The 23,992-nt window shown below is 47.0% G+C and overlaps 7 protein-coding genes, 7 non-coding genes and 2 pseudogenes across 14 annotated transcripts, besides 35 other annotated features; all 16 read left to right on the forward strand.

Moving 5' to 3' along the window:
* Positions 1-5,449: part of a sequence feature (heterozygous, Esmeraldo-like haplotype) that runs on past the window's edge.
* Positions 24-56: a microsatellite.
* Positions 252-287: a microsatellite.
* Positions 475-524: a sequence feature (T-rich).
* Positions 597-646: a sequence feature (AT_rich).
* Tc00.1047053510741.124 (hypothetical protein, conserved) lies at positions 681-1,151 on the forward strand (the record flags this gene model as incomplete). The annotated part of the gene is made up of 1 exon (XM_811933.1): positions 681-1,151. The coding sequence occupies one exon, from the start codon at positions 681-683 to the stop codon at positions 1,149-1,151; it is 471 nt and encodes a 156-aa protein (XP_817026.1).
* Positions 1,525-1,546: a microsatellite.
* Positions 1,613-5,632, forward strand: Tc00.1047053510741.140 (hypothetical protein, conserved; the record flags this gene model as incomplete). Its single annotated transcript, XM_811928.1, has 1 exon — positions 1,613-5,632. The coding sequence occupies one exon, from the start codon at positions 1,613-1,615 to the stop codon at positions 5,630-5,632; it is 4,020 nt and encodes a 1,339-aa protein (XP_817021.1).
* Positions 5,450-5,820: a sequence feature (areas merged during assembly that could not be assigned to a particular haplotype. This can correspond to areas where the two haplotypes were merged or to regions with more than two copies in the genome that were merged during assembly.).
* Positions 5,681-5,806: a sequence feature (T-rich).
* Positions 5,821-15,307: a sequence feature (heterozygous, Esmeraldo-like haplotype).
* Positions 5,951-5,973: a microsatellite.
* Positions 6,030-6,062: a microsatellite.
* Positions 6,177-6,221: a sequence feature (A-rich).
* On the forward strand, positions 6,293-7,888 carry Tc00.1047053510741.150 (hypothetical protein, conserved; the record flags this gene model as incomplete). The annotated part of the gene is made up of 1 exon (XM_811929.1): positions 6,293-7,888. The coding sequence occupies one exon, from the start codon at positions 6,293-6,295 to the stop codon at positions 7,886-7,888; it is 1,596 nt and encodes a 531-aa protein (XP_817022.1).
* Positions 6,299-6,319: a microsatellite.
* Positions 8,115-8,149: a microsatellite.
* Positions 8,395-8,461: a microsatellite.
* Positions 8,591-8,610: a microsatellite.
* Positions 8,631-10,046, forward strand: Tc00.1047053510741.170 (uncharacterized protein; the record flags this gene model as incomplete). The annotated part of the gene is made up of 1 exon (XM_811930.1): positions 8,631-10,046. One exon carries the CDS (start codon positions 8,631-8,633, stop codon positions 10,044-10,046), a length of 1,416 nt encoding a protein of 471 aa, XP_817023.1.
* Positions 10,194-10,253: a sequence feature (T-rich).
* Positions 10,331-10,350: a microsatellite.
* Tc00.1047053510741.180 (ATP-dependent RNA helicase, putative) lies at positions 10,459-12,855 on the forward strand (the record flags this gene model as incomplete). The annotated part of the gene is made up of 1 exon (XM_811931.1): positions 10,459-12,855. One exon carries the CDS (start codon positions 10,459-10,461, stop codon positions 12,853-12,855), a length of 2,397 nt encoding a protein of 798 aa, XP_817024.1.
* Positions 11,097-11,116: a microsatellite.
* Positions 11,233-11,299: a microsatellite.
* Positions 12,680-12,730: a microsatellite.
* Positions 13,208-13,282: a sequence feature (A-rich).
* Positions 13,342-13,379: a microsatellite.
* Positions 13,489-13,518: a sequence feature (AT_rich).
* Positions 13,522-13,549: a microsatellite.
* Positions 14,361-14,394: a microsatellite.
* Positions 14,496-14,583: a sequence feature (T-rich).
* On the forward strand, positions 14,541-15,827 carry Tc00.1047053510741.190 (annotated as a pseudogene).
* Positions 15,308-16,110: a sequence feature (areas merged during assembly that could not be assigned to a particular haplotype. This can correspond to areas where the two haplotypes were merged or to regions with more than two copies in the genome that were merged during assembly.).
* Positions 16,111-16,665: a sequence feature (areas merged during assembly that could not be assigned to a particular haplotype. This can correspond to areas where the two haplotypes were merged or to regions with more than two copies in the genome that were merged during assembly.).
* Positions 16,666-23,992: a sequence feature (heterozygous, Esmeraldo-like haplotype).
* On the forward strand, positions 16,708-16,770 carry Tc00.1047053510741.193. Its single transcript, XR_008255726.1, has one exon. It is a non-coding gene; the product is annotated as an H/ACA snoRNA, TC9C4H1 (small nucleolar RNA).
* On the forward strand, positions 16,801-16,876 carry Tc00.1047053510741.196. Its single transcript, XR_008255727.1, has one exon. It is a non-coding gene; the product is annotated as a C/D small nucleolar RNA (snoRNA), TB9C4C1 (small nucleolar RNA).
* Tc00.1047053510741.199 lies at positions 16,910-16,997 on the forward strand. The gene has a single exon (XR_008255728.1). It is a non-coding gene; the product is annotated as an H/ACA snoRNA, TC9C4H2 (small nucleolar RNA).
* Positions 17,072-17,175, forward strand: Tc00.1047053510741.202. The gene has a single exon (XR_008255729.1). It is a non-coding gene; the product is annotated as a C/D small nucleolar RNA (snoRNA), TB9C4C2 (small nucleolar RNA).
* Tc00.1047053510741.205 lies at positions 17,247-17,327 on the forward strand. The gene has a single exon (XR_008255730.1). It is a non-coding gene; the product is annotated as a C/D small nucleolar RNA (snoRNA), TB9C4C3 (small nucleolar RNA).
* Tc00.1047053510741.208 lies at positions 17,405-17,467 on the forward strand. Its single transcript, XR_008255731.1, has one exon. It is a non-coding gene; the product is annotated as an H/ACA snoRNA, TC9C4H1 (small nucleolar RNA).
* Tc00.1047053510741.211 lies at positions 17,498-17,573 on the forward strand. Its single transcript, XR_008255732.1, has one exon. It is a non-coding gene; the product is annotated as a C/D small nucleolar RNA (snoRNA), TB9C4C1 (small nucleolar RNA).
* Positions 17,690-17,723: a microsatellite.
* Positions 17,827-17,847: a sequence feature (AT_rich).
* Tc00.1047053510741.210 lies at positions 17,870-19,421 on the forward strand (annotated as a pseudogene).
* Positions 19,470-19,507: a microsatellite.
* Positions 19,906-19,935: a sequence feature (AT_rich).
* Tc00.1047053510741.220 (hypothetical protein, conserved) lies at positions 20,088-22,526 on the forward strand (the record flags this gene model as incomplete). Its single annotated transcript, XM_811932.1, has 1 exon — positions 20,088-22,526. The coding sequence occupies one exon, from the start codon at positions 20,088-20,090 to the stop codon at positions 22,524-22,526; it is 2,439 nt and encodes an 812-aa protein (XP_817025.1).
* Positions 22,683-22,712: a microsatellite.
* Positions 22,759-23,992, forward strand: Tc00.1047053510741.229 (ubiquitin-activating enzyme E1, putative; the record flags this gene model as incomplete). Its single annotated transcript, XM_811934.1, has 1 exon — positions 22,759-23,992. A coding segment is annotated over one exon (1,234 nt), but the record flags the coding sequence as incomplete, so codon positions are not given.

Genomic DNA, 23,992 nt, shown 5'->3' on the forward strand with positions numbered 1-23,992 from the left:
CGAGTTAATAGAGAGTACATCACTGTTATCGTTATTATTGTTGTTGGTGTTGTTGTCATGCTCCCTTATGCTTCGGTTTTATGCTTTTGTTTATTGGCCACTTGTGTATATAAGTATATAACTATATATATACATTTGGGTGCCAACAACCGAATTGTTTTACGCAACTTTTTTCGATTTTGTATCGGACGCCACTATCGGAGTGATCATTGGTGCTGCGTTCTGAAAGAAGGGTTGGGCTGCTCACGGAAATTATTATTATTATTATTATTATTATTATTATTATTTCTTTCTTCTTCTTCTCTGTGAGACGAACAATAGAGGCCACGCAAAGGATGGGGGGGAAGTGTCCGGTAAATTATTGTGAGAAAACGCCGTTGAGATAAGTCGTACCATTCCTGTTTGTTTGTTTGTTTTTTGAGGGGGGCGGGAGGGCGCCTGTGGACCTCGTTTTTCTGCTGGTGTGCGATGTCCTTTTTGTTTTCATTTCTCTCTTTTTTTCTTTTGTTTTTTTTTTTCTTTTTGCTTCCTTTCTGGCGTTGTCGTGGGATGTCTTCATTCTCGTCATGACGGGCACACACACGTGCACGATGTGGAAAATATACATAAAATATGTATGTATATATTTATTTATATAATTTTAAAAGGGGACAGGCGGCGGGTGGTGATTGATTAAAGGCATGGCGGCATCGAGTACATCCAACGTCACGGGGAGGCGACGTTCCGGCCTTAGGAGTTCGACGGGCCGTGTAAGCAGCCACTCCTCCATGGCGATGAGCCCGGAGTTGGAGGCGGACCCGCGCGTTGCGAATCTCTCCCGTGTGGCAGTCTACATTGATGTTCCGGACGACACTCTGAAGAAGATCATCGACATCGCTGTGGAGGCGTACAAGAAGTTTGTGCTGGCTCCCACACGCAACACGTGGAGGAAGGAGGAGGGCGCTAGAAAAGAACTGGAGCGCGAATTGGAGCGCACGGCGCTGAGGGACATTGCGGAAATGATAAAGAAGAATGTGGAAAGCACTTTTGGAGGGACGTGGCATGTTATTTACGGGCGTTCGTTTGCCACGTACGTGACTCACCAGACACGTTCCTTCTGTCACTTTCAGCTGGATGGCGCCAATGTTGTCGTCTGGCGCCATGGTGGTTAGCTGCAATATGACCTCTTGTTGTTGTTGTTTTTGTCGCTGTTTTCATTTTTGCCTCATGTAGATAGATAAAAATGCTGCTTTCCTCCTTTTCTTCTTACAAACCGTTTTAGATCTTTCTTTTTCTTTTCTTTTCTTCAGCTGCTGTTGTTGCGCAAGGTCCAGTGGTGTTGTCAGCTGATGTCTTTGCGAGGAGTGAAGAAAAAGAGTGTCAGAAGGAAAGAGGATTGCGTGAGAAGAGAAGAAGCCGGCCCTCAACTCCTGTTCTCCGTCGCTTCTCGTAACATGCATGCATGCATATGTTGAGGCTCGTGTTTCTTGTCCGGTGTTCTCTATGTCACTGTATGTTTTGTGTGGGGGATGCCGTCAGTTGCCATTTTATTTTTATTTTTATTTTTTGTTAATTGACTTTTTTTTCCCCCTTTTTTTGTTGTGTTTGTTTGGTTTGGATTGTGAAGGAAACGATGTGGGGTTTTGACTCACCAGTGGAGAGGGGGATTGTCCTGCGGGCAAAAGATAGCGACAAGTGCAAGATATCGCCGCTACTCGCCGAAAACATTCATGACTTGGAGGCTCTCAAGGAGGAGTTTGCTCCTTATCCAAATGGCATGACGATGGACACTCTGTTCAATGTGTTGTTACGTCACATTGGGAAGAAGCGTGGGGATTCTGATTGTTTTGGCTTATCGCAACGTAATTGGTTGGCCTCGCGAGGTGAAACGCCTGCGTCACCCCAAATGAGTCCGCGCGGCATAGTGAAGGGAACTGTGCCGAAACAACCTCAAAAAACTTTGATGTTGTCTGCAGGTAGACCCAATAACTCATTTTCTTCGATGCCGCAAAAGGATGCGCTGGGTGCGCTCAGGGACGGTCTTTACATGTCCCCGTGGAAGATGGGTGCGTCGCATCAACATATTTCGGGTTCGTGGACGGATATAAATGCATTTGAGAATTTATTTAACAGGCTTGATAGCGACAGCGATGGGCTTGTCTCCTGGGACGATATCATGCAGCTGGCTGTGGAGGAGGCTACGCAAAGTATTACCATCATCACAGAAGAAATGCGTTCATACTCTCTTTCCCGCATTTCATCTCAGGAGAAGCTCGTTCGGCTGGTCCATACACTTCCAGACCACAAGTCCGTGTTTGCCATCGCATCGCGGGCAGACCCGCTTTTATTGGTGAGCAAGGAGGACTTTAGTGAGGTGAAGCGGTTTAGTTTCAAGGATTTTGACAACAATCACCCTCAACTTATTGAATATTTACCGGTTCCAGATGTTTTGCTTGCCTATTCAGTAAATGACAAGACGTTGCGTGGTTGGTGGAATGCCGTTTCGGTGCATCGTATGGGAACGCTTTCCCCATTGTATTTGGGAGATACAATTCGAAGGATTCGTACGCAGCCATGGAAATTCCCGTACTCCTTTTTTACATGCAGCAGCAATGGGAAAATTGTGCATTGGCAGCTGCCCAAGCAACGGTCATTACTGGAAATATCACGGGTACACGCGTATGACGTACTCCATAAGCCTGACACCGGCGGCATCACGGACTTTACGGTTACGGATGAGTGGATTTTTTCTACAGGGTTTGATTGCCGTCTCTTTGCTACAAACATTGAAACTGGTCGTCCCATTCTTGTTGGACTTCCCCATGACACGATTAAGTTTCTAGAGTACAATCGAAATTGCGACTGTCTGCCAAGCGTGTCTTATTCAAATCGTGTTTTACTCTGGGATGTGCGATCCTCATCAGCGACTCCCGGGGCTACCTTCAGAGACGAGGGAGCAAGGCCACACACAGCAGATGTAATTGGACTTTGCAATGCACCGGGTCTGCCACAAATAATAACCTGCGATAGTATGGGGATGATGAAAGTATGGGACTTACGTGCACTTCGGTGCTCTCAGACATTATATGCCGACGGAACGGCTATGGAGGATATGGATGTAGATTATATGTATAGCGATCAGGCAATTAACAGAAGCGATCGGTCTTTTTTGTTTCAAGCCTTGCGCAAAGGTAATTCTAAATGCATTCGTTCCATTGGGTTTTTTCCGAATACGCAGGAAGTTGTGTGTAGCTCACCTGAAGCCATTTACTGTCTTCGATACAATCATCGCCGCGATGGTCACACCGCTGACGTTGAGGTTGTGCACGCCGCTTTTTATGATCCATACCACAGCACGATTTTTCTTCAGGGATCGGCGCGTACATCTGTTTGGGACGCCGTAGATGGCTTTCGGAGACGTTTATTTGATCGTTCGTTTCATATAAAAGTACCTTATTGGCAGCAAGAAGTTATTGCTGTCTGCCTGGACTATCCACGGAACCGTCTCTTCTTTGCCATAGCGGGGGGTACGGTAGAAGTTCGCTCGTCTAAAAATTTTGTTCTGTTGGAAACCTTTGCAATGCATGAGGTCAATGCACAGGAAATGCTCTTTAGTATGAAACACAAAATGCTTGTGAGTATTTCCAACAATGGTTTTCTTACCCTTCTTCATGAAGAGGATTCGGGGCATTCTATTTCTAATATTGGGCTCTCTAGCCTTCCATTGCGTGCCCTGTCATTGAGTGATGAAGCGGGCCTAATTGCGTGTTGCGATGAACATACTCTCTTTTTTGTTGATTACAAGCAGACAAAATTGACCTTTTTTTCGGTTAAATTGAATGTCCCTGTGCGCACAACGGCTATGCTCGGCACATACCCCGTTTTAGCTACGAGTAGCGATGATGGTGAGCTCACCCTTTGGTCGACACCGCCTGCAGAAGAAAGTTATACGCCATTGGTCTCTTTCTTCGTTGGACGGTCTTCACCGAGCTTTTGGCGAAGGAAAACGGTCAAAAGTTTTTCGTTTTCCCGTTGTTCGCCGGATCGCCGGGAGCAGGCAGAGGTTTCCTCATTCAGTGCCCCTTTGAGGTCAGCAACCGAACCCGAAGAAGAATATCCCCATCGCGAGTCGTCAGATTTCTCAGAAAAACTGGGGGAGAAAGAAAGGCAAAAAATGGGCTTTACAAACCTGCTTGAGGCCATTGCTGCAGATGAAAAGGCGAGTGGGGCATCCACTGCGATATCATTTGATGATGTTTTGCACCGTCTATTTGTGGCGGATCAAAAAGGAAGTTTGTTTATATACTCCTGTTGTCCTTTTCTACAGGGATTTGGCTTTCGGCGCTGCTCCTTTGAGAATCGAAGTAGATATGCCCTTTGGGGCATGAATGACGATTTTAGGACGTTGCACTTTCCGATTTTACTTCAAACACTTTCGCCGCATAATGGTTATATAACTTTTATGAAATGGTTTCCCGGTTTGAGTGCTGTCGTTACGTGTGGAAGTGACCACTTGGTAAAGATCCTTGATTATGACGGCAAAGAGACGGGACAGCTTCGTCTGGATCGGCTCCCACCGAGAAGCCTCTTGGATGAAACGGATGGAACTGAGATTAAAGCGTATGCGGAAAAAACACCTCAGTGTTTTACGATTCCTTTTTCTTTACCTCCCCCTTTCCCGGCCTTGAAAAGGTGCGAGGAATGCGCCCGAATTGAAGTGGAACTGAAGGATAGTCGAAATTCCTCTTTGAAAGAGTTAGCGAAAGGGTCACTGCTGCTGCCTGCTGCAAACATGTATCAATGCGGTAGTCTCGTTCCATTGGGTGAAACGGAGTTGACGTTGCCGCAGCCCAGTGCCTTTGTTGGGGTGGCATCTGAGGAGGTTAATTGCAACCGCAGCAAGGGGACGCCGTCGCCCCCTTCTGTCAGCCTCCAGTTAGTGGCACTCGAAGAAAAAAAGCAATGGCGCCCACGGCGGGAAGTGCCCTGTGTCTTTCGTGAGAGGGAATACGCTTCCGCAACGGCTAGAACAAGTTTTTCTGGGGAAACAATATCTGGCCGAGGATCGGCTCGACAAATGTGCCGCACGACACCTTTGCCGGGGATGAGTTCCACGATTGAATGGTGGAGGCCCGGGAATGTGCCGACTCCCCCTTCCTTTAAGAAGAAGAAGCACCGCGGGACCCCCACGTGCTCAAATGATAATAATAATAATAACGGTAATGGTGCTGGTAGTGGTATTGAGGGCGCACGGGATGATTTCAAAAACTTTAGTGGGGAGTTATGTTTCTCCGGCAATTCCGTGTCACCGCCGAGCCCAGTCTCCTTGAAACTATCGGAGGGCTTATCGGCGGAAGGTCCAAAACCCGTTCTGGACTCATCACAGAATAATTTGCGGGAGAGTGGGAGAAAATTTCTGAAGGGGAATCAAAAGAAGAAGTGGACATTTATAAGGACGAACCGTCCCGAGGACGAAACGAAGGCTGAAATGGCGGAACAATCCGGATCTTTTTTGGATAACGTTTTACGTACATATGAAAAGGAGCTGCGCCGTTGTGTTCGTGGCCGGAATGTGATGAAAAGGCTTTGTGATAATTCACCCACGGCAAGGATGACCATTTCACGTCCAACCGGTCATGGTGCTAGCCGATGAGAAAATATCTGAATATATTTGCGTTTATATTTTATATTCCTATTAGTGTTTATTTGTTTTTGTTCGTTTTTTTTTTTTTTTTTTTTTTTTTGTGTGGGTGTGTGTGTCATTTTTTTCCTTTCATTTTGTTTTTCTTTCTTGTTTCTGATTTTTGTTTTGTTTTTTTTTGTTTTTAGAATGCATGTGATTACTTTTGCTGGGAACAGGGGGCACGGGTAGGGAGGAGTCCCGATGTAAAAAGTTGTCACGTGTAGAAGTATATTGTATTTTGAAGGTAAATTTTCACCCAAATCTGTGGTTATCAGCTGTTTTTTTTTTTCTCTCTCTCTCTCTCTCTCTCTATATATATATGCATATATGCCTTTTGCTGTTTCTGTGCGACTTTATGGGAGAATTATTTTTCTTTTTTTTCTTTTTTTTTTTTTCTTTTGGATGACCGGGATGTTCTCTCTTCTTGACGTCATGTCTCTTTGTAAATAGTCGTCGGGTGTAGAGAAGTAGTCAGGCATTAACACCGGCAGGAGGGGAATTTTGGTGGGAAGTCAAGGAAGAAACAAAAACAAAACAAAATAAAAAAAGAAAAGAAAAAGGTGCGTGAATAAATAGAGAGTGGCGACGGGGACAAGCCGGTCAAAAAAGAAAAACTGGCAGGAAAAAAAAATGCTGTCTTCTTCTTCTTCTTCTTCTGGTACAAACATGACGCGTTTGATTGCGGGAGGAATTCTCCTGTTTATCTTTGCAGCCTATCGACAAATGAGGCGGGTACCGTCATTAAAGGAAAAGGGGGCCAGTAAGACGCAGTCTCTGAAAGACTTGTCTTCCTCGACGCCACGAGCCGCACAAGCCGTTCCAGTGGAAGTAGTTGTGGAAAAACTCCCAGATGGGTGGTCCGCCGCACCGCCCATTTATTACCCACCTTATTTGGCTGCTATACCATTTTTACATTGTAAGAGTGTCAAAGAAGGTGTATTATCAGAAAAAAACAATTTTATTGTATGCGATGGGTCTCGCCTGCATGTTGTTCAGGAGCCTAGAGGAACCGAAGAACTTGTGGCATTTTATACGCAGTATATTCAGGATATGCCTATTTTAAAATCGATAGGTACCAATGGAGCAGCGGTACGGCCTGTAAAGGAAGTAGGCTTTTCATGTGAGTCTGGATGCTTTACCCATGCCGTTGTCATTCCGGAGGAGGAAATCGTTATTGCTTTTGGTCGAAATGGGCCATACATTTTATCGTTTGTTTTTACAAAGTGTTTGACATCACCTCTGAGGGCGGAAAACGAAAAAGACACGGTAGAGAAACTGAATTCAGGTGATTTACAAATGTTACTTGATGCGTGCCGCTTGGTGCCTTTGGTAGATGGAGTGCGTCTGCCCGGCACCCCAGTGGGTTCCCAAAGGGGTTGTCTGAGGTTGAAGTATCAGTACGGGGGTCACATGCTCGTGTTTAGCCTTCCCTCCTCTGTATCCGTGCGCACGAATGAGGAAAAGAATAAAAAAGGGAATAAGGGCGCATCTGATGCTCTTTTTGTTCTCGAAGGAGATGTCTTACCGGGGAATAAGATTGTTGTTGGTAGTGCTGCTTTGGACGCAATTGTGAAGGGAACTTCCATCGATGCGCTATTCCCGCTTTCCGCGCCCGGGTGCCCACCTCTGTCATCGCTTCTCTCTCTGGATGCGGTAGAAGAGTCCGCTTCCCCTATCGCTGATGGAGCCACGGATCATGCGACTCGGCCACGCGAAGAGGATGCAATGAACGTTGTATTTTCTCATGAATATCTCGGTGTCAGCTTTTCCGTCAACCCAAAAAACGGTTTTGTTTATGAGCCAATCCTTACGGAAGATCTTCTTTTGCTGTACTACCCGTTGGGTGATGAGGCCCACTACGCTCCGCCATCAGGGCAAATGAGGAACGTCGCACCCCCGCGATTCTCCGTTCGACGCGTGACACAACTTTCGCCGCTATGGGAGAAGTTTGTTTCTACAGAGGATGAGTTGAAGCACAATGTTCTTTTTCACTTTACGGATTGGACCAAGGAACAAGTTCCGTGTTCACTGTGCGACATTAGCGGATTTAAGGGTATCCAGTTGTTTGAATCTAAGGAAGGGCACAGCTGCCGCTCATACGTGATACCGCGTGCGGACTCCATTTTGGTGGTTCGCTGGGAAACAGAAACCAAGGATTGGGATATGCATTTGCCGCTTCTGCAGAAATTTCTTGACACTCTGCATTTAGCCGATCCTTTGGCGTAATTGAATGGTGCGGAATGAGAAGAGGCAACAAAATAAAAATAAAAATCAACGAAGGGATACGAAGAATGTATTTAAAAAGTTCAAAGGGAAAATTGAATGACAAGTTTTCCAGGAAAAAGAAAAGCATATTTACACGCATTACCTTAATTTATGTGTAAGGGTGTGTATATATCCTTTTGGGGGCGAACGGCTTTTCGGTATAGAAGGAAATCAAAGGAATGGGTCTTTATTATTATTATTATTATTATTATTATTACTGTTTGTTTGTTGCCGTTCTTATTTTTGGTGTTGCCGATTTTATTTTTGCGCGTGACCGGAAGTTGGTTGGCTGGTAATTTATTGTGGGGTGTCCAGAGTGTGTGGATGCCTCATTTCTTTTTTTCTTTGTGTGTGTGCGTGTGTGTGTTGGACATTAGTTTGACCTGTCCGAAGATTTATCGCAGAATTTTTATTTGAAACGGATTCACGTTATAAGTTTTTAACTGCCCTTTTGTTTGCGCAATGTCTTTTTTGTTTGTTTTTTTGTTTTTGATTTATTTATTTATTTTTTTTTTTTTTTTTTTTTTTTTTTTTGTGTGTGTGAGCGTTGAACTCCGCTGCTGCTCTTCGGGAGGATAAAAAAGAGGGTTTTGGGAGGAAATACGGTGGAAACTTTTTTTGTCCATATTTTTTTGTTTTTTGTTTGTTTTGTTTCTCTCTCTTTGTGTGTGTGTGTGTGTGTGCTGACAGCACGTCTTGTAAAATGTTTAGAACTTACAATGGTATCCGCTTCTTCCGTGTCTTTTTGACGCTGTGGATCACTTACGCCGCCTACACCATGGTTCGTCGACCTCTGACTGTGGCACGTGCCGATATTCAACGGGAGACGGGGTTTACTTCGGCAGAAACATCGCTTGTAGATACGATGTTTGTTTTTTCATATGCACTTGGGCAGTTTTTTTATGGACGCCTAAAGGGTCGTTGTGGGAATAAAGAAATGTTATTGCGTGGCATTCTCTTGTCTAGCGCGGCGTTAGCAATTCTGGGACTATCATCCAGGCTTCCGGCCTTTTGTGTGGCGTGGGCCATAAACGGTATTGCACAGGCAGCTGGATGGGCCACATGTCTTTCAATAATGAATGTCTGGGTTTTTCCCAAAGAGCGTGGCCGAGTGATGGGGTGGTGGTCAACAAACATGGCGGCAGGAGGCGTGATTGGAAATGTCTTTGCGGCCTTTCTGATTGGAAGGGGATTCTCGTGGCGTACTGCTGTTGAGGCTGAAGTGGGGCTTCTTTTGGCAGTCGGTGGCGTGGTGTTGTTGGCACTTGTTGAGCACCCAAATGCGGCTGGTTTCCCCTCGGTGCAGCAGGTTGAAGGAGGTGTGGAATTTGCCAAGTTGTCGTGTGATTGCAATTCGGCCCCTCTGAGCAAAGACGGCGAAATGTATATGAATTCACCAAGATCAACGAGCTCTTCGCTTGAGCAAGGCATGAATCCTCGGCACAAAGACTATGATGACCATGAGGAACTCTTCTCCCTCACATTTTTGAATATTATTCAGCTCCCTGGTTTGTGTGGTATCTGTGCATCGTACTTTCTGTATCAACTTGTGCGTTACGGATTTATGTTTTGGCTCCCATATTTTGCCGTACATGAATTAAATTATACCACCGAGTTTGCGGGGTATGTGACGTGTGCCTTTGATGTTGGTGGGGTTGTAGGCATTGTGGCATCTGGGTACTTTTCTGACTGGATGTTCCATGGTTTTGGCCGAACGCGTGTCATTTTGCTCCTCACTGTAGGTATGGTGCTTGGGAGCTGTTGTCTTGCTGTCTTTTCTCGACATTTTGTGGAAAACGCTCTTTTTTTCATGGTGGCGGTCACCTTTGTTGGTTTTTTTGCCTTTGCTATTGATTCTTTGGTGTCGGGTTCTTTTTTGTTGGACCACCTGGAGCACATTAAGATGGTAAAGCAGGCAGGGGCAATTAGTGGTGTGGTGGGCGGTTTCGGATCGGCGGGGTCTACCTTTCAGGGAGTCTTCACCGCCGTGCTGATCTCAAGATCATGGCCAACACTGTTTTACGGCTTTGGCGTGGCAGGTGCATTGGCAGGCGTCTCTCTTATTCATCCGCTCCGCAGTGAGCTGCTACGAGCGCGGAAAAGGTCCGTAGTGTTTTGATGTTTATTTTCCAAAGCGCACGGAAAAGTGGGCAAGTCATGTTTTTTCTTTTCATTTTCAATTTGAATTGAATACCTAGGCCCGAAAAGAATAGTTTTTATATAAATAGTTATGGGTATGTGTTCCTTTTTGTGAATACCAATTCAATTCTTTTTTTTAATTTTCTTTATTTTTGTATTATTATTATTATTTTTTTTTTTTTTTTTTCCTGTATACCGTCTCAGAAAATGCCTGTATATAAATATGTACTTGAGAAAGACATTTCTTTTTTCCTCAATTACCTTTTGTTGTTGTTGTTGTTGTTTTCCCCTTCCTCTTACGTACCATTTCCAATGAACAAGTGATAATAATAATAGTCACAAACGCAGCCTGTAGGCATTCAATAGGAAAGTGAAGAGTAAGTCTCTGTTATATGAGTTTTCCTCAGACAGAAAAGAACGGCATCACCAGTGAAAGTCCAGCTCGTGAATTCAACACAAATGAACACGGCGATTTGCTGAACTCCGCTGGGGAGCCATGGAGAGGAGGTCGATTCCAGGAAAGAGGACGGGGGAGGGGGCGCGGAAGGGGGCGCGGACGGTATGAAGGCGATGGCGAGTGGCGTCGCTCTGACAACGATCGCGAAAGAGGGAACGAGCGCTTTTCGTGGCGTCGTGGCAGCGGTGACGCTGGTGGTGGCGGTGAGTACGAGGGTGAAGAGGGATATGGCGGTGGTTGGCCACGTGGCGGTCGCAGCGGGTACAATAACAATTATAATCGTCGCGGTGGTGGCGGCCGCGGTTCTCGTCAATACGGCCCCGGTGCACGGAAGGAGCAATGGTCAAACTGGCGACAGGGTGATCCCAAACGTGACGCTGGCGACGAGTATTCGGAACCGCGTCGCGGTGGTGGTGATAACTACGATGTGGAAGGGGGACGCGGAGGGCGTGGCCGTGGCCGTGGCGGTCGTTTTGCTGACGACGATCGCGAGCTCGAGGGGAGGGCCCAGAGAAGGTCGCAGGGAGCAACCGACGACACCGACCAGCAGGAACCCGTCCAACAGTCAGAGGGGCAGCAGCAGCAGCAGCAGCCACCAGCGCAATATGGGCGGTTTGATGTTGATTCGTACGAGCGACCACGTGGTCGGGGACGAGATCGTCCCTACCGCGGCAGAGGCGGTTACTTCAGGGAAGTGGAGGAAGAGAGACAGCAGCAACCGCAACCGCAATCGCAACCGCAACTGCAACCGCAGCCACAGGAACAAGAGCAGCGGCCACGCGTCTCGGAGGATCCAATCTCGACTAACCCTAGTCGCACACAGCGTGCCCCACATTTGCGTAAGAATTGCCACGACGAAAGGGAAATAGAACAACTTTTTGAGCACCATCATCAACAAAAAGGTATTTCCCTGGATAACTATGCCAATATTCCGGTTGATATTATTCCCAATAATGTTGAACCTGTGGAAAGCTTTGAGGATCTTTACGTGGAGCCCGCACTTGCCTTGAACGTTGCCAAGTGCGGGTACAAACAACCAACACCGGTGCAGCGTTATGGCATTCCGGTCTGTCTCAACGGTGATGATTTAATGGCGTGTGCCCAGACGGGCTCTGGAAAGACGGCAGCCTTTTTGGTTCCTGTTGTTCACTACATCTTAAAACACGGCGTATCACCCGCTCGTGAACGCGTTAGTTATCCAATTGCCGTCATTATGGCTCCAACACGTGAATTGGCGTTACAAATTTACGATGAGGTTCGCAAATTGACGTTCCGCACGGATATCTTCTATGATGTTGTCTACGGAGGAACACCGTATCCAACGCGGTTTGAAAACGACATTCTTGTTGCATGTCCCGGACGCCTAAAGGATATTTTTGACCGCGGTATTGTCTCCTTCAGCCGGGTAAAGTTTCTCGTCCTTGATGAGGCCGACCGCATGTTGGAGATGGGGTTTGAGGAGCAGATTGAATACCTTGTCGCCTCGCGGTACACGGATATGCCGCAGACCACGGAACGACAAACGCTTATGTTCAGCGCCACCTTTCCTCAGCGGATTTTGAACCTCGCGAAACGTTATCTTCGTCAGCATTACTACCTCCTCACGGTTGGCCGCGTTGGATCGACAACGAAGAATATCACGCAGAAGATTGTGCGTGTGCAGGAGTCTGAAAAGATGGACAAACTGTTTGAGGTTATTTACCAGCAGAAACAGACGGATCTTGTGCTAATTTTTGTGGAAACCAAGCGTGCTGCAGAGGAACTTCACTATGCCCTTAAGAGTGAGGGCATTCCGAGCGCCACCATCCATGGGGACCGCAGACAATTTGACCGTGAACGTGCGTTGCGTGATTTCAAGGATGGCATCACGCCGATTTTGGTCGCTACAGATGTTGCCTCGCGTGGTCTGGACGTCCCTAATGTGGCACACGTCATTCAATACGATCTTCCAAAGGAGATGGACGATTATACACACCGCATTGGACGTACTGGACGTGCTGGAAACAAGGGCACAGCCACCTCCTTTTACAATAAGAACAACCGAAACCTTACCGTGGACCTGTACAACTACCTGAAGGAGCACGAGCAGGATATCCCCCTATGGTTTGAGGAGGAGAAGGAAAACGTCGAGGGAGAACGGTTTCTAGGCATGAGCCGCGGTCGCGGTGGCGGTGGTATTGGTGGAAGGCGTGGTGGTGGCGGTGGCGACAATTACCGCGCGGCTCCGACGCTCTCCAACTCCACATGGGGCGAGTCTGCACCATCGCGCGGCCGTGCAAGGGGTGTCGGTCGGCCTCAGAACAACTCTAACGTGGACGATGGGGGGTTTTGAGCGCCAAAGAGACACACACACGTAAGAAATGAGAGCGAAAGAGAAAAGGAAAGAGAGAAAAAGAAAGAGATGAGGCAAAATGGGGGACGGCGAATATTTGGCTCCTGAAAGCATCATTAATTTATTAGATAAAAAGTAATTATACATGAAATTATGTCTCCTTTTTCCTTTTTTCTTTTTTTTCCCCCCTTATTCACTACCTCTGTGTGTGTGTGTGTGTGTTACGTTCTACGAAAATTGCAACGGAACAGGCAAACAGAAGTAGTAAAAATAAATGATGGCCTAGAAGGGACATGAACGGGAAAACTGCATATCCAATATATATATATATCTTTAAGAAGAAAAGGAAGTGAAAAAAAAAAGATAAGCGAGAGAAAATGAAAAAAAAAAAAAAAAGAAAGAAAGAAAGAAAGAAAAGGAAAAGAAATTATAAAAAGTAAATTTAAAAAAAAAAGGAAATAATTCGCATCATACAAGCATATCAAGATATGTATATACGTATGTATATATATATATGTGTATATGCGGTGGTGGTGACCTCTGCAATGGTTTTTTTCTTTGCTTTTTTGTGGTTCTGGTGTGCTGAATAATGGAAGTAGAAGAGCGCGAGGTGGGACGAGGAGGAGAAGAGGGAAAATAAAAATTTTCTTTTTTTTTTTTTTTGCTTGTATGTGTGTGTGTGTGTGTGTCTGTGCGAGTTTTGCCTGTTTGTTTCTTTTATTCGGTCCCCGCCGCTGCGCCATACGCACACACACACACACATGAAGGCAGTGAGAGTAACGCCAGATGTGTGCAGGAGCCTGCTAGAGACGCCATTGACGGGTTTCGGCCGGAACCAACCAGCAGCAGCGGCAGCAAAAATAAAATTGCGAGGGGAACACGTCCCCCACACCACGCCACCCTGTTGGTTCATGCGTTCTCAGTGGGGAGGAGAAGTGGATGCACGCAAAAGAGAGAAAAGGAAGAGGGAGGACAGAGTCAACAGCATTGCGGTGGCGTCCAAACACTCTCTCTTTCCCTTTCTTGCTTTGCCCGGTTTGCCCCTCTTTCCCTTACGACCATTCCCTGCAGGTGTGAGAGTGTTAACGCTGGGCGGACACTGAGATTAAACTTCTTAAAGCAAAAAAGAGCAGTGAGGCATTAATCGTGTATTCTCTCTCTTTGTTCATTCCTCCTTCGATTGACAACGTGAATGGGGGAGTTGTGCGGTGGGGGGGGAAAGAAAAGGGAGGTACTGTGCACATTAGAGAGCTGCGGTTTTACACAGCGGATGTAACGATTTCTTCGGAATAAGAGCGAATGGATACAGAAGGAGAGGAATGCGGGAAAAGGAAAAAAGGGAAAAAATAAAAATAAAAACAGCTGTCTTTTTAGAGATTTAGCGGAAATAAGCACAGCCACCAGGGCAAACAGCAACCACCATTACAAAGTAATCTCTAATGAGAAACAAAAGCACATGCATACGCAATAAAACCAAGCGAAAAGAAACCAAAGAGAGGAAAGAATATTTATATTTATATTTATTTATTTATTTATTTAAAAATGATCAAGGAGTCTGAGGCATTTGGTGTGAGAGACCTGTTTGGGATATAAGGAGGAGCGAAGGCGAGGTTATCTGCGTGGGCATGCATTTGTTTGACTTGTTATTGTTGCTGTTGTTTTTGTTTTTTTTCTCAACCATGCCTGATGTATACTCCTATTATTATTATTATTTTTTTTTTTTTTTTTTCAGGGGAAATGTACTGTCGCGTTATGATTCTGCGCATGGCGGCATCGTCATCGTCTTCTACTGATGCGAGCAGTAAATATACCCGGTCCAAGTCACCGTACGAAGTGCTCGGCATGACGGCAAGCGTGTCATTCGATGAGATCAAGGCTCGTTATCATGAGCTCACGCGCTACTACCATCCGGACATGCCGCACGGAGACCCGGCGAGGTTTCGCGAGATCAACGCCGCCTACCGCGTGTTGCGCGCCGCGGAGCGAGAAAAAAGTCGGAAAAGATTGACCCTGGGTCGTTCCGGGCGGAGCGCAGTCACAAGAATGGCGACTATCAGACTGATGGCCATGCACGATATCAGGATAGCCGGTACGGTCCCGCTGAGAGGCCACAGCGTCACGGTTTGCTGCGGGAGATACTTTGGCTGTACGAATGCTACGAGTTGGCAATTGTGATTGGCGCGGCAGTGGCCGTCCTTATCATTGCAACGGAAAGATACCTGCTTGTGCGGCGCATGACACTTGAGAAGCGTGCGCGGATACGGGCCATGGACGAGGGACTGCCACCAAGTATGCCGCTGGTTTTGGAAGACGGAATGCTTCAGAAGTACAACGTGCGGGTGCCGAAGGAGGAAATTGAAATTGACAACGCCATGGTGAAGGAGGAGGCGTATCACCGGCGTGCCACCCAGCGTCGCTTCGAAGAATTCCGTGAGTTTCTTTTTGTGTATGACCCTGATGGGGTGACCTCTCGCAGGGTCACAACCAAGCGCTTCAGCATTCAGTACATTGACGAGGCCCTCGTCCCAGCTCGATGCACGCACGTCTGGGAGTTCAACTCGGAGATGAAAAATAAGCAGTATGACAGCATCGTGAACGGGGTTGTAGAGGCCCTTGCCGCGACCTCTTGGGCAACACCCGACGTCCAACACATCGCTCCTCTTATGGCGAAGGGGCTTGCAACGATTCCCATGAATTCCCCTGAAACGGCCAAATGGACTTTTGTCGAGTACAAAGACATCGACAAAAAAGGAGAGCCCGCTTGTGTGTTTGCACTCAAGAACAATCGCTTTGGACGCCTTGGCATGTGTCAACGTGTGACCGTCACAGGAAGTAACAGTCTCAGCCCACGGTTGGTTAAAAAGCAGGAGGCGGATCTGAAAAGTGGAGCACTTAGTGCAAAAAGCCTAGTGCGCGGAGGACCGTTGCCTGTGAAGGATCTGTCAATCCCACTTGAACAAATGAAATTATAGATCTGTTTGATGTGCATCCCAACTCGATATTTTTGTACCCGAACATTCACAAATGCCCTTTTATTTTTGGAATGCCTTGTTGCAGTCACTGTGTGCCACATCAGCATAGCGGACTTCAGTGGAGGAATGACGGAAGAAATTAATAGAGCCAAAGAAGAAGGAAAAATGAACACGGTCGAACGATTGCAATGTGTGTTCTGCCATTTTTATTGAGATCCTTCTCATGGGTTGAATTATGTAAAAGAAAGGGTGGGGAGACATGTAGTGAAGCGAGAAGAAGCGGCGTATACAGAGGAGTCGTCTTACGCTTCTTTTTTTACCCCACAATTGTCTTACTTCAGTTTCCCCCCGCCCTTGTTGTTGTTTTTGTTTCGTTCAAAAGCTTGGCAGGGAAATGTGCGAGCCGATGGAGCTCAGTGAAGGATAGAGTCTCCTGTTTGCCCAGCACGTTTACTTAATAATTCATATTTGTTTTTAACGCAGCATCGTTAGAAAGTGGTGAGTATACTTCATGTTGTTGTTGTTGTTTTGCCCGTCCTTTACTACTCTCCACAACGCGGCGGGGTCCGGCGGTTGAAAGGCTCTTAAAAAATGGCAGCCTTTTAGTTCACGGCGAGGTCATTTACCATTTGTACGTGCGTTGATTTTCTGTGTTTTTACGGGTGTACGGTTGTTGGACCAACCGCCTCCTCCGGAACGAAGGGATTTCATGTGCACCGAACCGAACTGGAATTTTTCATTATATCTTTTTTTCATTTTTTCTCTTGCTCTGGGGAATATATGGCAAGGCATCATTTAGTCGAAAAATTGTTTTTGCACCCTTCAACTGGTCTGTTGCTGCATGACGGAAATCGCATGCAGACGCACAGCGCCGGTGAGTATGAGGTCGAAGTGTACCCCGCGTGCCCACCAATGGCGTATCGGGGAATGGAACCGACCGAGAGCACGTGGTGATGGGGAATATGGTGAGCACTCGTGATGATACTGACCCTGCTCCGCTGCTGATGCTGTGACCGTGATACGAGACTCTTCAGGGCTTCTGAAGTGCACTTTTGCTGTGCTTCCTCTTCTTCCTCAACGCAGAGCTTCCCTCGCACACGCCAGGCCCTCCAGCTACCACGTGAAGCGTATACTCTCAGTCTTTGCGGAGGTCGTTCTACTGGGCCAAGAGGCGCGATTCTGTCGCGACAGCGGTGCCGTGGGAAGGACGAAAACAACAGCAACGACAACAACTTGGAAAAACGTGATGATCCATGCTAGCACCAAATCGACACTGAGTCGGAAAGCACCTTATGACGCATTTGTGACAGACCATGGACAGGCCGGGCAAAAGTTCACCGGGCACTGATTACACACACACTCTCTCTCTCTTTGCCTTTACTCTCTATTCACTGTGCCGTGACACTATGATTCAATCCATGATGCGTCAGGACACACAGCGTGCGTGACTGCTGGATTTACACGCAATGCCGTAAGCAGTATGACACCACACCCTTCTCTCCTCTCCCCAATCCCCTTTCCCCCTTCTCCTTCGATGCATGACGGAAATCGCATGCAGACGCACAGCGCCGGTGAGTATGAGGTCGAAGTGTACCCCGCGTGCCCACCAATGGCGTATCGGGGAATGGAACCGACCGAGAGCACGTGGTGATGGGGAATATGGTGAGCACTCGTGATGATACTGACCCTGCTCCGCTGCTGATGCTGTGACCGTGATACGAGACTCTTCAGGGCTTCTGACGTGCACTTTTGCTGTGTTTCCTCTTCTTTCTTCTTGTGTGTGTCTTATATGTTAAGCCCCATTCGCTTCCTTTCAATGGTTTTTTGTTACCTGGGAGGCTAGTATTATGAGGCGAGAATCGTTTTTTTTTTTTTTTCTTTTTTTTTTTTTTTTTTGTGTGTGTGTGATTGTATAAAACGGTGATGGCACTTTTATTATTATTAGTGTTTTGCCGGATTTATTGTTGTAGTTGTTGTTCTTATAGTTTTGTTTATCTTGAATATTTTTTTTTTTTTTTTTGAGGGAAGCAGTCACTTCCTTGTTTTTATGGGTGCCATGAAATATGTAGGTGCCCTTGATCAGGGTACGATAAGTACACGATTTATTATATTTGATGAAAAGCAGTGTTTGGTTGCGCAGCATCAAATACCACACAGGCAGTTGACCCCCCAGGCTGGTTGGCTTGAACATGACCCAATGGAACTGTATCGCGCGAGTGTTGCCTGCATTGTTGCCGCGGTTGAAAATTTACGGCGGAAAGTTCCATCTTTTGAGAAACTTGAGGCCATAGGCATTGCGAATCAGCGTGAGACGACGGTGGCATGGGATCGTGTGACAAAGGAGCCGTTGTATAACGCGATTGTATGGAATGACTTGCGCTCGTACGAAGTGACTGCAAATTGAAAAAGGAGTTGGGTGGTGGTGATGATTTGTTTTTTGCCAAAATGAATGGTTTGCGGATAAGCACATATTTTTCCGCATTTAAGATGCGCTGGATGCTTGAAAACGTCCCAAAGGTAGAGGAGGCGCGTAAACGTGGTACTCTCTGCTTTGGAACCATTGATGCATGGTTGCTCTGGAAATTAAGTGGTGGTAAGGTGTTTGTTACGGATGTTACGAACGCCTCACGTACGTTTTTGATGGATATACGAACATGCAAATGGTCCCCTGAGCTTTGTGACAAACTTGGCATCCCCATGGCGTGCCTGCCTGAAATCCGGAGTAACAGCGAACTGTTGACTTATGTGCTCAGCGACGAGGGAGGTTTATCCGCGGCCCTGCGGCACCCAACACCAATCATGGGGAGCATTGCTGATCAGCAGGGTGCACTCCTTGGAAACATGTGTTTTAAAGAAGGAGAATCAAAGAATACGTATGGTACTGGCTGCTTTCTTCTAATGACGGTGGGGGAAAAGATCCGTTTTTCAAGCCATGGTCTTCTTTCCACTGTTGCCTATCAGATTGGCAACAAATCCCCGTTCATCTATGCTCTTGAAGGCTCCATTGCCGGAGCTGGCGCAACAATTGAATGGTTGAAAAATAACATGAAGCTGATTGACGATGTCTCGGACTGTGAAAAGTTTGCCCAAACCGTCTCTGATACGCACGGTGTCGTGTTTGTGCCTGCGTTTTCCGGTTTTTTGGCACCCAGTTGGGATCCTTCCGCCCGTGGATCCATTTTTGGGATGACATTGAAGACGACCCGTGCCCACGTTCTTCGCGCTGCTCTGTTGGCCATTGCCCTTCAAGTTGTTGATGTTTTGGAAGCGATGGAAAAGGACGCGGAAGTTAAAGTCCAGTTTCTCCGCGTTGATGGAGGGCTAACTAAAAATCATCTGCTAATGAAGATGCAGTCAGACCTGCTGGGAATCAATCTTCATCGGCCGACTATGGCTGAAACTACCGCACTCGGTGCCGCGCTATGCGCTGGCCTGGCGGCAGGCGTCTGGAAGTCGCTGGAAGAAGTAAAGACAATATCGCAACAAGCGAATGTTTGGCGTGTGATCAGACCTGCTGCGTCCAAGGATTCTCAACAGATGCTAAGGGCGCAGTGGAAACGAGCAAAGCAACAGGCGAAGTGGGCCAAGCTGTAACCGAGCTATTCACTAACGTGGGATTTGCATTTAAATCTTTCCTGACGATGTTATTGAGTTGTTGTTGTTGTTGTTTTTGTCTTTGTACTTTTTAAAAAGCTTATGCCAAGAAAAGGGTTTAACAGGATTTTGTGGGAAATTTGTGATGCGGTTTTTTTGTTATATATATATATATCAGAGAGAGCCTGAAACATCAAAAACACAGCCATGCATATTTATGCACGGCTGTCATTATGGAGAGTGACGTCTTTTTGTAAAATTGTTCTATGGGTAGTTTTCCTTTCTTTGTATTTAATACGCTCTTTGAAAACGGTTTATTTACGAATATGACTTAGGATGCATGGTCACTGCCCATTTTTTTTTTTTTTTGTGTGTGTGTGTTTTGAATAGATCAACCAAAAGCGATCTTTTCTGCGCGTGCGGTTCACGTGTATACTTTCTTAGAAAAAGCCCTATTTTTTCGCTGCGCTTGTTTTTCAGTGTCTTTTTATTTATTTATTTTCTTTTTTTTTTTGTGTGTGTGTGGTTTTGAGGAAATTTCAAACGCACTGCCTTTGGCACTTCTGTCGTCTTTAACATTTCTCTTGCGCAGCGAGCAGCAGAAGGGGCGGTGGTGGGGAACAATTTTGGAGGAAAGAGACTTATTGGGCCTATAGCGAAGGGGACATGACGGGTGAAAGGAAGGCGAAGCAACGGAGGTTGGAGAAGTCTGCAGCTGATGGCCTTCGTGAGCAGATGCGCTCCTCCTGGCCACGCGTTTTAACGGTCGAAGATGACGGAACGGGGGAGAACCATGTCAAGCTTTGTGTTGAGCATGACGCGCCGCACGACCACTGTGCTCTGGAATGCTGGAATTTGCAAGGCCTAATCGGCGAAAATGGACGTTTTGGGTTGTTTGTCTCTTTCTTCCGTCATGCAGTGACGGGTGAAGAGGAGCTCTCGGACGGGGAGGGCTCCGTTACATATGCCGCAGAGGTTTCTTGGATAATTGTGGATCATGAGAAGAAGAAATATTATCGCTTTAGCGAGCTGGACCATCGGGCCCCAATAATGGCGGCGTATCTTGCGGCCGACGGGGGAATTACGGGGGATGAGTACTTTCTTCAGGCTCTTTCGGAGCAGTTTAGCCAAAACCGGCTGCCGTTGCCAGATCGAGTGATGAAAGGAACAACATCGGTGCATACGGATATGCTTGACCTGCAGTACGGGGATAATCGACTGACAGTGATCCCAAAAAAAACGGGGAAGAAAAACACCTCCTTCTCGTGGTACAAAATTTCTCTCAGTGGCACAACCTTTGAAACAGGGGATGCGGATCCGCAAAGGGAGGTGCGAGTGGTTGTCGAACTCACACTGAAACCGACGCAACCGGCAGTGTTGCATGGAAATAAGGGTGTGGTGGGGCTCAAGGATGACTGGGGTCATGATATGTTTCACTATTTGATTCCCCACTGCATGGTAGTGGAGGGCACCTTTCGTATGATGCGCGCCTCTGATGACTTGGAAATTGCTCGCTGTCCCGATCTAAAGGGCGCCAAACTTTGGATGTCGCACTCTTTTGGCTGCGCCGTGCCCCGAAATATTGACGAGTCCAATTATTTGCGGAAACAACGCCAACAGTGTGGGTATTTGCCTCATTTCTGGAACTGTTGCGTCATTCATTTAGACAATGAAACGGCGGATGCCATCGGCGTTGTTTACGCGTTGGATCCTGCGCATTGGAAGCCTGTAGATATCTACGTGACGCTGCAGTCTGGCACTACAGGGACGATTGAGCATCAACACGAAGGTGTCGAACTTGTCGCGAAGAGTACTTCACAACACCGAAGCGATGCAACGGGTATTCTCTTCACCACGCAGTGGACGTTGATTACACCATTCCGTGACGATGCTAAACTGGAGGTGTTACTCGATGCCACTTTTCCCGATCAGGAATTTACAACCCTTTTTGCCCAGCCAAGCGTTTGGTTGGGCGCAGTGCAGGTGTCAGGAAAGATAGTTGCCTCGGATGGCACCTCGACTGGTGTTACAGGCAAGGGCTTCTTGCAATGTTGTGGAAAGGACGGCTTGAACAACGTCAAGAAAATGCATGACATGTTGCGGGAAGTGAGTACAGCCAGAATGGAGGACTTGGAAGTGGGAGTAAGGGAGTCTTTAAATGAAATGGCAAGCAGTTTTGCGGCGTCTGCCACAAGCAACGTCAAGACATTAATGAGTCTTCAAGGGCAAACGTTGTCTGACGCCCATCTTGTGTTGTTCACCAGTTTTCTTGGCGTGTATGGCTATATTTTTCACCATCCTACGGGGAAGAAAGAGGCTCTTGAAGCAATTCAATGGTTTCATGGGAAGTGGCTTGGTTATTTTGGAAACGCCTACATTGATGTCAAGACTCTGATGTTGCGGTCTTTTATGTTGCGAGAGCTCTCGTATGTGTTGAAAAGCCGTTGTGCCTCGTGGATTCCGACGCATATGCAAGTTATTGATCTTGTGGTAGCCCCAACAAGCAACATAAATGCAGTGATGGGGACAGACAACTGTAGTGAAGAAGAGGTTGTCCCCTCCTTGCCGCATTTTGGTACGAGCCCCAGCAAGTTGGATCTTTCACAACTTGGAGCTAATTTTAGTGGGAAATGGACGTTGGACTCAACGAGAGGCACAGATAACATCAGTGCCTTTTTATCAGCGCAAGGCGTTCACGTCTTGTGGCGCAACTTTATTGCCAATACGTCATTGAACTTGATTGTTACTGTTGATGAGGAGAAACAAACGATGCGATTTAATCATCGGAGATCGTTTTGGGGGAGGGAATTTGTCATTCAGTTGGATGGATCATACGGGGAGCAGCGCTGTGCGTCTCGAGGAACGATCCGCTCGCGGGCTTGCGTTTTTCCCGGCGGCACAGGGGTCTGCATTGAGAAGAAATTATCGAATCAAATGATCGAGCGCGATTGGTACACGTTTGAGGACGGTGGGGGGACGATGGTGGAGGTGATGCGACTTTACTCGGACAAGGCAGCAGAGAACAAAAAGGATAGTCCTTCTGTTTTACCGATTTCGGTTTGTGTCCGGTACTTTACTTTGTGCCTTGAGAAGTCCGTGAGCTGAATTGTCGCCTTTCCTTATTCCGTAGTGAGGGAGAGAACGGGTCGAACGTTCACTCCTTAGCGATAAGAAGAGGGGAACCAAAAACTTCTTTGATGTTGTTGTTGTTGTTTTGTGTGTGTGTGTGTGTTTTTTCCCGCTTTTTTGTTGTCGTTGTTGTTTTCTTTTCTTTTTTTTTTTTCTTTTTTTGGCTTTTTAAAATCCCATTGCATCTCTGTAAAGCTTGCAGCAAGTTATGCGAAAGCACACACGAAATCACGAATCTGACCATTACGCTCTCTATTCAAAGAATAAAAAGTTCTATAGAACCGACACATCAAAAGGTTTCAATTGCAACAAGAATACAGTTGATACAGCTTTCGTGAACGCAGAAACAGAAGCCGCAGAGATGTCCGTGGTAGAAGCCATCGCCGCACCCGCTGCCTCCGCCATTGACTCCAAATTTTTGGACAAGCAAAGCCGCACAATTGGCACCTATGGCCTGGAGACAATGGTGAAGCTTATTTCCTTCAAGGTGCTCATCGTCGGCTGCGGTGGGGTTGGAATTGAGGCGGCAAAGAACCTTTCCATGGCTGGCGTTCACACAATTATTCTTTGTGACCCTGCGAAAGCTCAACCAAAAGACATGGGCGTTAACTTTGCTGTCACGGAGGCGGCGGTGCGTTCTGGTCTTACCCGAGCCGAGGCGTCGCAGCGGCTGGTATCTGAATTGAACCCAAACGTTCGTGTGCGGGTCGTGGACGCCCTCAGCGAGGCGGTGGTCAGTCAAGTCAATGCCCTTGTCTTCACCTCTGCGGCCCCGGATTATTCCCTGGGGACTCTTAAGAGATGGAATAAATTTTGTCACGACCACTCGTCGCCCATTTCCTTTATTTTTGCCTTTCAGGGCGGCGCGCTCGGGTCCGTCTTTGCCGATCACGGTGCTCACTTCACCGTAAAGGATCCAGATGGTCGCCCCATGCTTCAGAAATCTATTGTGGAGGTAATTACAAAGCAGGACAAAACGGGCACGGCCTACACACGTATCCGCTATGAGACGCCAGAGGGTCAAACGCCTGGTGCGCTCCGTGACTACACAAGGTTTAAGTTCACGGAGGTGAGGGGACTGTGTAAGGCAAATGGAGAAAGTGTGAATGAGAACATCTTCAACGGCGTAATGTGCCCTAACGACCCCCGCGACACAGTGCGCATCTACCCTTCGCTCGAGAGCCAAGGCTACTCCGCATATGAAACAGGTGGATTCCTTCATGAATTGAAAGAAGTATTCCAACTTGAGTTTCGAACTTTGGAGGAGGCCGTTGTATGTCCTGGTCGTTTTGTTCCTGTGAGTCCCATGATGGATGGAACAGAGGAATCACAGTCCCATCTCGCTCTGCATGCTTTACTCAATTTTTTGGATAGGCACGGGAGGCCACCAAAGCTACATGATGTAAGTGAAGCAGAGGAGGCCTTGTCTATTGCAAAGGAAA

This window comes from Trypanosoma cruzi, genomic scaffold (assembly GCF_000209065.1).
Source record: "Trypanosoma cruzi strain CL Brener 1047053516851 genomic scaffold, whole genome shotgun sequence".
In the NCBI taxonomy this organism is placed as follows: domain Eukaryota; phylum Euglenozoa; class Kinetoplastea; order Trypanosomatida; family Trypanosomatidae; genus Trypanosoma; species Trypanosoma cruzi.